General features: G+C 41.2%; 2 protein-coding genes across 4 annotated transcripts in view; one reads left to right on the top strand and one right to left on the bottom strand.

Moving 5' to 3' along the window:
* LOC306968160 (polyprenol dehydrogenase) overlaps nt 1–9,587 on the bottom strand; it is a 50,807-nt gene extending 41,220 nt beyond the window's left edge. Inside the window, exon 1 of the mRNA XM_079563474.1 lies at nt 8,875–9,587. The gene's annotated coding sequence lies outside the window, so the exon portion shown is untranslated. The remainder of the gene's footprint in view (nt 1–8,874) is intronic.
* Nucleotides 9,588–9,979: 392 nt separating this feature from the next.
* Nucleotides 9,980–15,833, top strand: znf148 (zinc finger protein 148). Of its 3 annotated transcripts, none has more exons than XM_079563405.1 (7): nt 9,980–10,099; nt 11,440–11,807; nt 11,906–12,031; nt 12,121–12,244; nt 12,327–12,410; nt 12,497–12,615; nt 12,761–15,833. In XM_079563405.1, the coding sequence occupies exons 2-7, from the start codon at nt 11,460–11,462 to the stop codon at nt 14,351–14,353; spliced, it is 2,394 nt and encodes a 797-aa protein (XP_079419531.1). In that variant the 5' UTR covers nt 9,980–10,099; nt 11,440–11,459; the 3' UTR covers nt 14,354–15,833. The 3 variants fall into 3 exon arrangements, with proteins under 3 accessions (XP_079419531.1, XP_079419533.1, XP_079419532.1); XM_079563407.1 differs by having other exon boundaries at nt 10,007–10,104; XM_079563406.1 differs by lacking the exon at nt 9,980–10,099 and adding an exon at nt 10,628–10,816.
* Nucleotides 15,834–16,241: the final 408 nt, after the last annotated feature.

The following is a 16,241-nucleotide window of genomic DNA, read 5'->3' as shown; positions in this document are numbered from 1 at the left end:
CTCTTCACACCGAGGACTGTTTTATACTTGTACAGTTTTTCAAGGTTATTCGAAGAAACCATTTATCATTACAACACACTGTTAAGCAAGTCCAATCCCTTTACCTATGTGACACTGGGATAATATGCAGAGTTACATCAACCTATGCAGAAAGTGAAAGTGTTTGTGAAGCAGATTAGAATTTGTCAATTTACTTTACTTTTTTGATACAGATTTCTTGAATATTTGCAAAGAATAGTTCTTTCCTTCATTCAGATTTATCTGCTTCAGCAACATCTGCTCCCCTTCTCTGTTTCCAAATGAGGATATGGATTGACCCGGGCTTTGATATGAGCCTAGGGAGTGCACACAGTTTGATACAGAAATCTATAGGACTTATTTGATGTTATATAAGCTATACTGTACAAAGGAAGGTGAGAATCGATTATTATCAAAAATGCCAAAAAATGTAGACCACAGAGTCAATAGCACTTGTATCCTATTTGGTTGTTGGTTCACTCCCTAATATTTTCACTGGAGCTCTCATGTTCCTTCTGTGAGGGAGTCCGTGACTTTAAAGTTCGCTAATCCACCCTGACTCTTCATATTATAGTACGGACAATATTTGCCTCATGTTAAGAAAAGACACTGCTTTTGAATGTGACTACCCATGTAGCTAATGTAAAGCATATCTTGGGTCTCATGTTGAACATTGTACCATTTGAGGCAAGCCTTTGATTTGTGATATGGCGCTATAAATTTTAAATGAAGTGGATTCGGGCTCTTAGAAGTGCATCAAAAATAAACGAAACCTCGTGAGACAACAGAGGCAGAAAACTCCTCGGAGTGAAACTACAGGGGAGTGGAAGCAGTGGTCTGCTCTGATGAGACGCTACAGGGTTTCCCATCCACTGGGACTGGAGCCAAAGGGCAGTTTGTAAACAAAGAATGGGACAGAAAGGTTTGTGCATGTTCACAGCAAGAAGCCGCACAGGCAAAACTTTCCTATGCTGAGAGGTGTTTTCTGTATTTTCCCAATCGACAAAGTGTGGTTTTAAATAAAAATAGGTCATAAAATAAGTCATAAATGTGAACTACAAAGCAGTTATTTTGTCAAAATGACAACTAGCAGTCTATTTAAGCAAAGATATACCCTTTCCCTGCAGGGCTGGGGCACTTCTACACCTCTATCAAAAGAATCTTGAGTTCCCCCTCTGCTCTTCCCCGACGTCTCCTCCCTGTGGGACACCCAGAAGCACCTGTCAAGGGCTCACGGGATCCCCAAGGGAGCACACAGGCAGCAAGTGGAGGAAGCCCATTTCGGTCACATTCAGGATAATGCATTTGACCGTGAAGAACTATTCTCATAATTAATATATTAGTATTGGGGGGAAAGAACTGGGGAAAGGGGTTCATTCCACTGAATCTTTTTAATCTCTCGTTTGTATCGCTTATGGCTAATGTTATTCTATGGACAATGCTTGCACGTTACAGTGAAGTTAAGTAGGTAAAAAATAGTATAATGGTGAGGGGAAATTACATTTTGTAACATCACGTACGTACGTAGCTCTCTGCCATTTTTGTGTCATGTCGCTTTAGAAAACGAAGGTTGGGAGCCACTATAGCCCTAACCAGTAAACTTATACCTATTTGCATACAGCTATCTGTTTGCTTTGTTTACCGAAGGAAGCAGTACCTGTCTCTTCACATGAAGCTCAGGTTGAGCTTGTTCTGTCCTCAGGACTTGATTTAATTAATTCAGTGACACATGTAGAACAAGATGTAAAGCAGAGAGCTGGATTTGCCTTCACAGTAATTAGGTCCTCCATTAAAGTTGTACAACTTAGACGAGTCTATTTAGTTTAATGGTCTCTAAGTGAAATTAAAAGTACTTTTTTTCATTTGGGATAGCACTTAGCTCTCTCCGGGGTTTTGTGAACACACAGAGTCACTGAACTGGAGAGTGTGCCTGCAGCTTACGTCTTTACTCCCAGCACTTCACCTGCACCATCTAAATTTAAACTCATTGTGTCCAGCCTGTTATACCAAAGAAACTGTTATTTTCATGCAAAAAGCTATAGAAAGAGCTATGTTACAGATCGTCATTTTAGAGTAAACTGCACAAAAACATTGTTTAATGTGTTTTACCTTTTTGACGTTAATTACATTTTTAATGATTTTCATCTTGACAGACAATAATGTAATAACCCGCTAATAATAATTATTACATTATCAGCCGATAAATTACGTTATTGGCCGTTATTACTGTCTGTTATCAGTTCATTGACACCTGCAGTCAAAAATGCTAAAACACATTCCTGATATATCAAATGGATCACATTTTAGGCATACAAATTATTGTCACAGCCCTGCCAAACACAAAACAATGCTACATTGTTCATGCACAGTTATAACTTGGCCCTTTCCAAAGCTTGGCAAAGAGTAGAATTTAAACCCACCCATTTTGTCATATCAACCCAAATTAAGCAGCAATTAATAACAGCACGGCATAATAAAGGTCTCTAATCTCACAAAGGCAAGTGGTGCAGAAATATAGGCTTCTTGTGAGGGAGATGATTAAAATGGCTCATTATGAAGAATAAAGTCCTCCCAAAGGAAACGAGTGCGGGCAATAAATATATGATCAAACACTAGCACCGTTTATGTTTATGGGCTTTGGCTGAATCTGGTTCGTAACGCGTCACACAGAGGAAGATGGGTCGAGTTCCAGAACCTGATTTGTGTTTTGACCTGATTGAAGGGAGGAAAGTCCTGGATGTGATTTTGCGTCTGAGTGTGAACAGAAGTGCTAATAAATTGTTTGGGTCCGCTGCACTGACTCTTGTGTCTGCGTCAGTTGGAAGTGATTTGTTGTGGCAGGAAATGAACTCAAGAAATATAGTTTTAAATGAAAAACAAATAAATACAATATACATGTTTGTGTTTTAGAGGGAACATAACCTGTGTAGAAATGTTACTGTGACAGTGGCTCAGATGGTGGAGCCTTAAAAGTGAGTCTAAGTGGAGGGTTCGAATCCTGGCTCCTGCAGGTACAGACGGATGTGTCCTGAGGCAAGACACTTTTGAGAGTCGTGTGTGGGTGAGTGTGTGAGTGGTTGGCGGTGGCCGGTGGGGCCAATGGTTGGTGGCTTCGCTTCCATCAGTCTATCGTAAAGCAGCAGTAATTTGTAGAGAGTGGGCTGATGAATAATGCAATGTGAAGATTTTGAGTGTTCAGAAAAGGGCTATATATAACTGACACATTATCATAATTATTATAAATCTCCAAAATAAAAAAAAACATAATCATGATATATGGTAGCACTGTAATAAGAAGGTCAGTGACTGGCAGGAGAAGCTACTAAATGTTGTCATGATATGTCAAAGTGTACTGGCTGTAAGTGCTTTAAAAGAGTATTAAAGTTTTCATGCTTTTGATAATATGACTTGTTTAGATGGATAACATTTGCTTTATTTCAGTCCAGCAGAAATGTAATGAAGAAATGATGGGCAGACTTTTTTAAGTTAATGACAGATAGAGGTAAAATTCCATAGCTGTTTTGCCTCAATAATTTCCCATACATTTCTTTAAGTGATGATGTCATCACTCTACTTCCGGGTACAAGGTTCTTTCTGAACATCTGATCACACAGAAATATCACATTTACTTTAGATTTTCTTGAGTAACTCTTTTCCGACATTTTTTATCAAATGAATGCTTCCATACACAATGAAGGCTTCTTTTAAATATGAAAATATGTTAATTCTGCCTGGAGACAAATTAGATAAAACAGTTTCTGGCCTTTTATCTGTTGTTATTTCAGCAGGAGATTCAGATGAAATAGTGTTTTTTGCAGTGTTTATCTGTGGAGCTCTCAACGGTTTGGACCCGGAAGAAGCTTGTTATTATTTGCCTCTGTCTATGTCACTTCCTGTCAGTGTCCAATGAGGAAGTAAATGTATAAACATCACAAAAATGGTCAAACTAATGAAAGCTGGGTAACATTTATTTTGTTATATACAATTGTTTTAACCATGTTTTAGCAAATATTTGTCTTATGTGTAATATGTACTTAAAGTTGTGTACAGTCAAAATTGATTATTAAACGGTTATATTAATAATGGCTGTATTGACTGTGATCTTTATATTATGTTCTACCTTTACTTTCAGGACTTATATTTGGAAGTATCAGTACACGGTACATTAGCATTCCTTTTTTAATGTCTTTTTTTCCTTCCAAATTCTCTCTCCCTCTGCGTTGTAGGGAATTAATATTTAGCAGATAAAGAGATGCGTGCTAAGTGCGTATGTTTGGATATCGCCGCCCTGGATGCAGCGGTGGACATGTGTCACCTCACTTCCTGTCCCGTCAAGATAAACTGACACAAAGTGCCCCCGGCGGGCATCCCGATCAGGGATGGACTTTACATAACGTCTGAGTCACACACCATCTATTTTTACGACTCCGAGGTGTGTCTCCGCTCCATCTCTTCAACAGCCAATTACACTCTTGCACTGTCTCCAATTGATGGGTTTGTGTTGGGAGGTCACTGTGGTAGAAGGGTTGGACTTTGGCTTTGACTATGTCCATGCCAAAACAATGTATACAAACATGTTGCCTTCACTGGAGTAAGGCTCAGAGTTGTCTCATTTATTTTTATCCCCCCTTCACTTTGGTATAAAAAAAAAGTGATGAAAACACTGTATTCAACCACACAGCTGCAAATGCAGATGCTGCAGTTGAAAGAACTTTAAGACACAAGAAAGAAACCAATTAGGGATAGACCTCATTAATTTCACTCACTAACTACGTATACAATAAGTAGAAAAGAGTGAGTTTGTATCTTTTATGCATGTTTCCTCACACAGAGCAATTTACAAGGGATTCAGCAGGCAGGAAATGAGTTGGGTTCAGCAAAAAGTGGAAAAAGTGGAAGATGAACATAAGTCATATTCCGTTACGAGGTCTTTTTTCTATCACTTCAGTCCCACTTTTCAGCAGTTACTCAAACAGATGCATTTTTACCCCTTAAGATCTTCAGTTCATTCATAATAAGTGCCATTTAATAATGACTTTCTAAATGATGTGTGTGTGACTCCAAAAACATGGCATGATTTCATGGCATTTGCAGCAGGTGGCACGGTGGCTGAGTGATTAACGCATGCATGAAGGTCCCGGGTTCAATCCCCGGACCGCGTGTGCCTGTGTGGAGTGTGTATGTTTCTCTCACTGTGTCTGGATGGGTTTCCTCCAGATGCACAGGTTTCCCGCATCACCCCAAAACATAGGCTACACACGGCTGCCCATGCACTGCTCCTTACGGGTCGCCCCAGCAACAAACTTTGTTGTACAGTTGAAAAAAATCAAAAAGGAACATAACCTTATTATTTGATAAGACTGATCCCCCCCAAAAAATCTATTAAACCATTCCTCTCGCGACAAGACAACAGCTTTATTAAACCCATGAGCTCTTGCTGCAAATTCCACGCTTTGTTCCTTGACCTTAAACGCCTCATCTCGGCTGCTGGAACAGAAAAATCTTGACCTTTCAATTCATATTTATTGCATGTGGAGTTGAATTTTCCCCGATATTTAGGATGCTATTGGACACGAGGCTCTCTGCATGTTTTCCATTATAGGTTACACTTTAGTACAAATGTCAAAAACCCCTCCGCTGCAGCTCGATGTCTCAAGTCTGAACAGATTTACAAATCGCTCATCAGCCTCTTCCGAATCTCAATAATTTATAATCATTCTTGAATATTTAATGGGAGCAAACTTGATTGGATAGATGTAGTGCTGTGAATTTATGTACAAGCTCACAGCTCAAAATGCAAATGAGTAAATGTTTGGTAAAGGATTCCAATAATGCAAGTTTAGTGCAGATGTGTAGCTTAGAAACTGGTCAAGACAAGGACAACTCTCGGTACAAATGCAACATTTCTGTAATTTAAATATTTATTGTAACTTATTAACGATCATCTTTTTTTTTTACTTTCTCCTCCTACACAGAACACTGACATGAAATATGAAACATGACACTTTTCATTACTGTGTGAAGGTAATCAAACAATCTATTATAGAAAACGCTATCTCAATGGCCGCCGCCTGGGCGCCGCCATGTTTATTTCCCATACCGACTTTGAAGCTAAGCAGGGACGGGCCTGGTTAGGACTGGGATGGGAGACCGTTTGGGAACACCAGGAAGCCGCGGTGCTGCGGTGCTGCTGTCCGAGGACAACCCGCCGTCACAAAAACGCGAGTGCACGAGATCTGACTGCCGTGCGTGTGCGCGCATCCAACCCGGGCGTCCAACCCGGGCGATGTGTGTGTGCGCGCGCGTTTGTGTGTGTGCGCGTGTGCGTCCGTGCGTGTATGTGTGCGCGCGTGCATCCAAACAGGGCTGCGTGCGTGCGTGCGTGCGTGTGTGTGTGCGTGCGCAGGCGTGTATGTGTGCGCACGCGCATGCAAACAGGGCGATGTGTGCCATCGTCACTCACCCTAAACTGCAGCTGTAGACGCTCCGCACAGGTACAGATAGGCTACATCCTCCAAAACACATCTGCGTGTCTTTGTTTAAGTCTCTCCTGCCCAAAACCTGCTCCAACACGAGCCTCTAATCAAACGCGCTGCTCCGACTGATTTATCCTCCGTGTGAGTGAAAGCGAAAATGAAACCACTTAACGAGCGCATGGCCTGCACTGCGTAGTTTTTTGCTTTTTTTTTTACTTTGCTGCTCTACCATTTGTTTTCTATTTTGCTTTCACGTATTGTGAGCCCAGAGGTACATTTTATTCTAAAGCAGCTTTGAAAGCATTGCCAATTTTATTGTAAGGTTATAAATACTGTCTAACAACGATCATTAGACTATTTCAGTTCAAAACCTACTCATTATTTGTTTTATTGTGCACTACCGTGATGCACCAAACCACGGGTCCTGCACCGTGAACCAAACCGTTAGAGCTCAACCCCTCATATTTATCCATTATTATTCCACTGTCTCTTGATTTCTATTCCCTGAGTTTAGCATATAACATCGCATATTGTCGTTGTAGTTAATACAAAGGAGTACGGGTGCATCAAACACTCCAATTGCTGTTTGTTTGAAATTATTTTTTGCATTCATTATTTTAAACATTTGTAGTGGCCATAGTTTTTGGAATGGGTTTGGAACCACTGTTCTACAGCTGAACTGTGTGACGGGTTGGACATTTCTTTGTAATCACTCATAATCTCAGAATATCAAATGTGGAGACTAGCGAGGCCCGGCCGAAGGCCGGGTCTCAGCTAGTATACAGTATAAACTAAATGAATTTCTAAAAGACATGATGATTTTTTTGCTTGTTGAAACCTTATATCAAAAAAGGTGAAGAATAAGGCTATATGTATGCCGCAGTCTTGAGTAAGAAATTATAATTTGGCAGACTGACATTAAAACATATTTTCAAACAATAGACCAAAACTCAAAACCTCAAAAGTAGCCCGTGTGTGGGACAATACAAATTTACAGCAGGCTATAATCCATCTAGATTTTAAGTTAAATTTGATTATGCGTCCCCTTGCTGCACAGCATTTCAAGCTCCAGATTGTTTTATTATGCCATTCCCCCTTCATGAACCTCTCACCATCGGCGCCTTTCTTCTTCACTAAGCCTCAGCATTCTGGGACAGCTTTTTAAATCATCAATTCAGAAATGTAATCTTTACTGGGTCAAATTGAAGGGATAAAAAAATAATAAAGGCACATGCAGTATCTGCTTGTGCAGACAGCAATCATTTGGAGAGTGGTCAAAAAAGGTGTCTCTGAGTCCGCTCCAGAGCCATGCAACAGTTTGTCAAAACGCAGTGGTTTAGATCGTCTGTGGATTTTTCTATAGGCGTATCAAACTGCGTAACGATCACAGCTCAAAGTAAGACAGCTAAAATGTTTAAGCTTTAATCTGATGCTGAGAAGATGAAGGGATGGCAAAAATCCGAGTATGTTTAAAGAAAACGTCTTGCTGCATCAGTTCGAGATTAGACACATTTCCCCCCCCAAAAAGCCTTTATTGTAGGACACCACACATTTTAGAAATGAGTTGCCCAACACAAAGTCCATTAAATGTGTAATGTCCTTGGTGCGTCCTTCCCTCAAAGCCACTTAATTAAAACTGTTCCTCTGTTTGTGTGATGGCTGATAAAGCGGAGAATACTCGTCAGATCAAATCTTCTTGATGCAAGTGCAAGGCAGTGGGGGTGCCACCATGCCGAGAGTGTGTCTGTGATATTGCTGGCATGTGTGGGACAAGCTATTGCCATATCTTATATTAATACAAATACAAATGATGTGCGTAAAAGCATTACTGTGGTATTCGTGATAAGACTTCCAGGCATGGCACAAGACAGATCGGACGCATAACGGCCAATGATGATCCCGTTATCTGGTTAGTGTAAAATGCCAATGTTGGAGCATCCTCACAGTGATGAATTGAACGTGAACTAAAACTGCAGAAATAGGCTACGTAACAAAAGAAAAACGAGAGAACGCGGGAAGGAAAAGAGGACAAGAGCGAGACAGGAAACCCTAAAGTAAACACTGTTGTTCTTGACCTTATGGGACACCCACGCCGTTTACCGCAATGTCACCAGCGGTGCTTTTACTCCCAGAGACTGAGCCCACTCACGCGCCATACTCCGGTTAGTTTCATATCCTTCACGTGACCTTTGAGGTCTCCCGCGTGGGCCAAACATAACCACGCCGAGCGCTGGTTCTGTAAAGTGTTCGGCGGAGAAATGGAGGAGCAGTGCCGAGAGACGCACGCTGGATCACGGCGCAATTGACATTACGCACAAGAGAGCACGCGCACACACTGAAACAAATCAGGGGAGAGAAGAAAGAGCAGAAGCGCACTTACCGATTGACCCTGGGCTCCACAGCGCGACCCATAACGTGAAAAGTGAACCCTCAGATGCCGTGGTCACAGTCCACGTCTCTGCAAATGTACCACAGGATCACATAGAGGATGAGGAGAATGGCGAAGATGAAGAGCGCAACGAGGATGGCCTTGGTCACCGGAGAGATGAGCGACTGCATGTCAGGAGCAGAGCCGGGCAGAGCGGCTGGCTCCGCGTCCGTCCGTCCTCAGTCCGCTGTCTCTCTCCTCCTGCTCCGCTCTTCTCCCTCGCTCCGTTGGCAACTGTTGAGGACTGAGTCCGAGGCTTTACCGCGTGCAGTCACACACATTTAGATCCTGACGCACACGCACACGGGCTCCCCTGCTATACGGACAACCCTGCTGTTGGCGCGCAAAGTGAGTGGGGCTTCCCTTATGATAGGCGGCACGGTGTGTCCCCAGATCCACGAGGTTCAAATGCCTGTCGCATAATGATACAGACACAGACAGCGGTGACAGGTCCTATGAGCAGCTGATGACATTCTGCAGATTATTTGAGGAGGGACGTTTGGAGAAGCGCACAATCACAGAGCGGACCAGTCCGAAGTTGCGCGCTGCGCTTCTGCGTTTGCTGCAAACAGGTTGATTAGTATTCCTGACGGCAAACTATGTGTGGCGCTGGCGCGCGTGTCTAGCTGCTATGCTCTTTTTGTGACCAGGGCACATGTCAGTCGCAGATGGAGGTCTATTAGCGTGTAACCTATATTTTTAAGCCCATCCCACTTGATGCATCCAATAGCCCATTAGGATAGATGGGCCAACCTTTACCTGAGTAGCATGATATGCATACATGGCTGACACATAGATGCATTTGGCAATAGCATGCAATGCAAATGATCATAGAGTAGTAAGTCTAGCGATTTATGACTGACTAACTGAATTAATTAGGCTACATAACTTTTTTTTATAGGGAAAAAGGGGCCAGGCCTATCTATTTGTTATGAATTCGGCCTAAATGTTGTGAACATTTATTAAATAATTTCTGCAGACTGCAGCCACTATCGCATTTGATTAAAACATCGAGACAAACCGCATCTTTTTTGAGTGGGCAAACCCCAAACCCACCACTAGGTGGAGACAAACACACACATCTTTAGAAATGTGATTGCGCGTCGGTCCATCACCAATTACCTTGTAGTCTTGCATTACAATCATGAAAAATAAACGGGACTGAAGCGCACTGAGGGTAAGGTCCGTCGATTTAACACATTATTGTTTACCTTGATTATTTTTTGCTATTTCTTTATTTTTTTTTAGAGCTGTGTGTTTAGCAAAGGATAACTGCGATAGCATTATTGGCCTGATATCTATGGTAGTAGCTAGCCTTAGCACACACGATATTTTTGACAAGTTTGTTTGCATGTGATCCTTGCGTTTTATCCTCTAGTTTACTGTAAGCTATGGTTTTATCTTATAGGGTTGTGTTTTTGGGCAACTGACTACATGTTCTTTAACCAAGTAATTTGACAGTTGCTAAATTAGCTCATCGCAGGCCAGCGGCTGTGTCAAGTTTGATGTATAAAACATATACTTCCGACTAACCTTCGCAATAAAACATTTACAGAATTTCCGCTGGTGATTTATTGTAAAGTTATTATGGATTGTCGTAAATATTCAGTTGATTGTTACCTGTATGACGTTATAGTATTGACTGATCTTGAATGAGTCTGCATCCGAATCATGTATAATGTATTTACTAATACAGTTCTTTTATACTGAAGGTGCATTAAGGTATTTTTGTCTATTTCCTCTGTTTGTATTTGATTTGACAGACGGGACTAGCTTGGTAGCACAAGACTTAACTCTGCTAACCTATGTGACACAGTAAAGTGTTGTTTACAAATTAAGCAAATGGTGGGCGCTTGAACAGGGACGGACACAGATCTGCACAAATAGCTCAGAGGTAAGGTCAGTCCAACCAAATAAAATGTCTGACCAGAATCGGCCCGCTGTTGGTGTTAGCTCTCGTCTTGATGTAAATAGCGTTTGGTTGACCAAACACTTTGGCTGGTAGGATAGCCTACTGTCAAATTGTCAGATTGTACTGTTCTCAATACAGTGACTCATATAATGTTTCGTCTTTGTTTTTATTACGTTTTGCATTACAGTACTTTGCACAGATAGTATGCTCGTCTGAGGTAAATTGTAAGGTTTGAAAACCCCAAATAAACTTTGTGCAGAGATCACAGAAGGTCGCATCTTACATCGCCTGGTATTGGATTAGATTGATTGCCTTATTACTTATAGTTTACGCTTACGTTTCAGGCTGGCTTATATTTCCCAGTGTCTACAATGTCTATGTGCATTAAAGTTGGCTTCTAGATGTCGTGCCTCACGAAGCAAGACGTCCTTATACAATTAGCACATACTTGTTCTAACAACCACTTGTAACTATGTCGACTTTCTGTCTTTCTTTTTTTGAAATTATTTTTGCTTGATTTTCTTGCTGGAATCACAAAGTAGGCATTAACAGAACTGTTATTTTTGTGTTTTATAGTGTGCCTTTTGTCCTCTTTTGTCTTCCAGACAACGCAGATCTCTGTAAGATGAACACAGAGGATAAATTGGAGGGCATGCTGTTGAAGTGCAGCAGTGGAGGGTTGGACGGAGGAGGGAGAGTGGGGCTGGGCAGTGGAGCGGGACTGGTGGTCATGACTCTGGGAGAGCGATCATTGGTGAACCACCCCATCCTGGCAGAGGATGATGATGATGAAGACAATGATGAAGATTTAACAGGTAGCTCGCTGGTGACTCATGACCTGGTGCCACCAGAGCAGCTCATGATGCAGGAGGATCTATCTAAGAACGATGGAGACGATGAGTCAGGAAGTGAGGCTGCAACATCGTTCCCTCTAAAACTTCCAAACAAGTTGCCATGTTTGCTTCATATGCCGGTAGGATTTTTCTCTGTTTATGTCAGCTATTTGATAGAGTAAACGAAGTTTGGAGGTTTGTGCATTTTTAGTTTTTTCATGTGATCATGTCTTAACAGTTAACCATAAAGCAGACTCTGAAGCTGACTGAAACTTCACACCTGATAGAAAAGGACAAGAAAGCTGCAAAAGACCTAATATTGTGCTCTAAGAAGAAGAAACGAAAACAGCGTTCACCAGCAAAGGTATGCATTGCTTATTACAGTAATAAAATCTAACCCTGTACAGATGTGGTTATAACATCTGTGTTTTTTTGTTTTTTTGTTTTTCGCAGATTCTCTCAGCCAATGAAGATGGCTCGATGGGCGTTCAGAGCCCGAAGTGTCATGTGTGTGCTCACTGTAACGCTGCATTTCGAACCAACTATCATCTGCAGAGGCACGTATTTATTCACACAGGTATGGATCGAATATTTGTTTTTCTGTAACACTGAAACCTTAAAAGACAAAACAAGTTAAAAGATATGAAACAATTTTATAGGAGAGAAGCCTTTTCAGTGCACTCAATGTGACATGCGCTTTATTCAGAAGTATCTTCTTCAGAGGCATGAGAAGATCCACACTGGTGTGTAAAACTTGTCTTTGATATTGAACAAATATTCAATATCTAAAAGGAAATATGTCTAGTTTTTCTTTTGTGTTTCTGCTTAGGCGAGAAGCCATTTCGGTGCGATGAATGTGGCATGAGATTCATCCAGAAGTATCACATGGAAAGACACAAAAGAACCCACAGTGGAGAGAAACCCTACCAGTGTGATTACTGTCATCAGGTAAATGGAGCTACTAACTCATCTCCATATATTTTGTAACTTTTTAGTCCTGTGCTATTTAAAAAGAGACATGACATGCTGTACAAATGAGTGTCTTATGAAGTGAATGTAATTGCAACTTTTTAATAATCATTTTGTTCCACAGTACTTTTCAAGAACAGACAGGGTTTTGAAGCACAGGCGAATGTGTCATGAGAACAAGGAGAAAAAGAGCAACAAGTCTGCTGGAAAAGTTGGGCCTCTATGTGAACCAGATCCTTATAACATCCCTTTTCTTGCCAAAGAGTGTTCGCTGCCTAAAAAGAAGCGCCAAAAGTGTGTGGATAAAACACAGACTTCTGAAACTATCACCGTCGTTCAGACAGAAGAGCACCCTGTCAGTGTCGCAGAACCAGAAAAGAAAGAGGAGCAAAGACACCATAAAATTGAAGGTCTACCTCTTTACACTGTGTCCCCCAAAGTTAAGCATGAGTATGTGATAGCTGACTACAACATGGATCTTCCTGAGGAGTCTGCCATTCAAAATGAGGATGAAGATGAGCTGTCAGCTGAGACCACACCTCCTAAATTAGTCCTAAAGAAAGTCTCCAAAAGAAGTAACAAGCAGTCCAGTGAACAAGTTCCCCCCTCTTTGTCCACATTGTCCTCTTTTGAAGAGAATAACAAAGTTACGCATTACACATTTGAAATTGTGGATAAACAAGGCCTTTTGGATGTAGATGGAAGTACTGTGCTTGAATCTGTTGAAACTCTTCAAGGAGGACCAACAAAGCCAGCACCCAGTACAAACTATGATGACGCCATGCAGTTTCTAAAGAAGAAGCGGTACCTTCAGGCCGCCATGACCAACAGCGTCTCGTCTCCACCGCCTGTCACTCAAACAGTAGTGTCGACTGTGATCGATGAAACGGTCCCGGCTACTATCTTAGAGCCTCAGTCCATCAACACTGACATCAAGGCACATGAAAAGAGCGTACTACCAGATGAAGTCCTCCAGACCCTGCTGGACCACTACTCCAACAAGGCCAATGGACAGGCAGACATCTCCTTCAGTGTTGCAGACACAGAGGTGACTTCAAGTATATCCATTAATTCAGACGTTTCAGACAGCAGTCCCGTGGAGAGTCTGGCAGCCTCCTCTGCTCATGCTCAGCCTCCCACTGAGAAAGGTAGTCTCCTGCAAGAATACTCCAAATTCCTTCAACAAGCACTTGAGCGAACCAGTCAGAACGATAGCTACCTGACCAGTCAAAGCCTCAGTCTTGTGTCTGAGAGCCCTCCTTTAGCGGGACAGCCACTGTTCGCCACCGAGAAGCAGTTTCCATCACCCAGCAGGTTCAAATCAGGGAGTTCTCCGTTAAGGTCCACTTTAGAGAAACCCCACTTTGGATTATTGGTTGGGGACTCGCAGCACTCGTTTTCATTTTCAGGTGATGAAACCACGTCTCCCTCAGCCGTGTCCCCTGCCGACGAGGACTTTTTGGAGCAGGTCTCTCCCAAAAAGTCGGACTCGACACAAGGGATTCTTCAGACTTTTCAAATAAGCTCTTTTGACCAGAACTTCAAGTCTCATTTCCAGAGCTCGAGATCTGGACCCTCCTCACAGTTTACTGTTGCCAATGGCCAGGTCAGTCTCCGAGGACACAGCACGGACTTCTCAGAGTTCACTTTAATTCGAGAGACCAGATCACAACTCAACTCCTCCCCTGATGTTTCTTCCAGTGAAACCTTTGGCTGAAGGAAGAGGCAAGAAATTCACTCTCAGCAGCACTTTAACTCATGTTTTCTGTTTTTGCCAAATCATGTCCCTTTTCATCTTCTCGTCCTTTCTCAAAGAAAGACATTTGTGTTTTCTTTTAAGTTGAATTGAAAGGAAATTTAAAACTTTGCACCCCCCACTTTAAGAACAAATTCTTACAAGGAATGCTAAAGAATGTATCCTAATTGAACTACCAAAGCATAGTCAAAGATGTTTAGTCATATACTTTGCTCATTGCCACAGTTGTGATTTGCTTAAAAGTTTTTCTTTTACAATTTGCAATAATAATGAATTACTAATTTAATCTCGTTCATCAATGCCTTGTTGCTGATGGCTACCTCCTACAGATCTTTCAGAGCATTCAGAAATCAATAGTTTCCTGTGGCTTACATGTATCCTCAAAAGTGAGTAAGTTGGCTTTAGTCTTCAGCCAGTGCAGGCTCATGTGTTCTGAATACTGACACCATAGACAATGTTAATATTGTTAATGTAATATTAATCTGCCTTCAGAAATTAAGATTTCTACTTTGTTGGTCACTTTATTGTCACCTTAAATTGGTGTTACATGGTATTTTATGTTTATCCCTTTTAAGTAAATGAACTTATTGATAATCCCCTCTTAATCTAAAATGGTATCAAAGAGCTGCAAACATGAAATGGTTGCAGGATAAATGTGATGTTCAATCGAGCTGCAGTACTTCGAGACGATTGTGCATAAAGTCTGCACAGTTTGCACATTTTGCTGCAGGCAATGTCAATGTTGGTTAATGCATTTGAAATTATACTTAACATTTATATGTAAATTTGAGTCTCTTGATACTCAAGGTGACGCTTTGTTTTAATCACTTTAATCAATGCAGTTTTTGGATTGGAACAAACATTAAGTGTCTTTATTTTAAATTGTTATGCCCCCAATTTGGTTCAAACCTGCATCTGTGCCTTGCTTCTCCTTTTCTTTTTTCTTTTTTAATGTATCTCGCCTTCCCTGTGTTTTCTGTTTCTATGTTTTATATCTAGGTCAGTGACTTAAGGCAAATAATTCCAGTTGCACAACAAATACATAAGCTATCGTTATTGCAGCCTGTAATCTTACACTGAGGTTTTCATTAAACCTGCACATTTTTCTCTCTCATTTATTTAGTTGCAATAAATGTCACACAGCTGATATTTCTTCTAACCAGGATACTTGTAGTTGTAAGGAGATATTGTATGTATGATACTATTGATGTTTTTTAAGTATCATCTGCTTGCTTGTGATCCCTTCGTTAGGCCCTGTACAGATGATGCCATTCTTCATATACAGGCATATATCAGTAAATACGATTCACACGGAACATGTCATTTCAAATGTTCAATTCAAAGTCACGCAGTAAAGTTGAATACAATGTGCAATAGTATTTATTTTTGCTAATCATGGCTGCCACCCTTCGTAAAAAAAAAAAAAAAAAAAAAAAAGTTTGTTTAAAGGTGCATTGTATAACTTTTTATGCAGGAAAAAAAAGTTGGTATTTGTGTGTATTTGACCTTGTAGTGACCCAGTGGCTGTATGAGTGGTCCACATTGTGCCTTTACTTTCCGTCACAGTGGTCTCTACAATTCTCCAGGATCAATTGTTTGGAAGGTTTCCACTGCCGACAGATCCGCTCACCAGAAAACTTGGTCTTGGTCCTGGAGCATTGTAGGGACCACTATGATCAAAGGTAAAGGTGCCATGCTGACCACTCATACAGCCACTGGGTCACTACAAGGTCAAAGCAATATGAACTTTTTTTTTTCTGCATAAAAAGTTGCATAATGCACCTTTAAGTTCATATAAAACAAATCCAGCATCTAATTTTGTTGGCTTTCCTCATTTCTGGGAGAAGTG

The sequence above is a fragment of the Gobius niger genome, assembly GCF_951799975.1.
Source record: "Gobius niger genome assembly, chromosome: 9".
NCBI classification, from domain to species: Eukaryota; Metazoa; Chordata; class Actinopteri; order Gobiiformes; family Gobiidae; genus Gobius; species Gobius niger.
The sequence above is the reverse complement of the archived record's forward strand: the minus strand, read 5'-3'. Positions and strand labels throughout refer to the sequence as shown.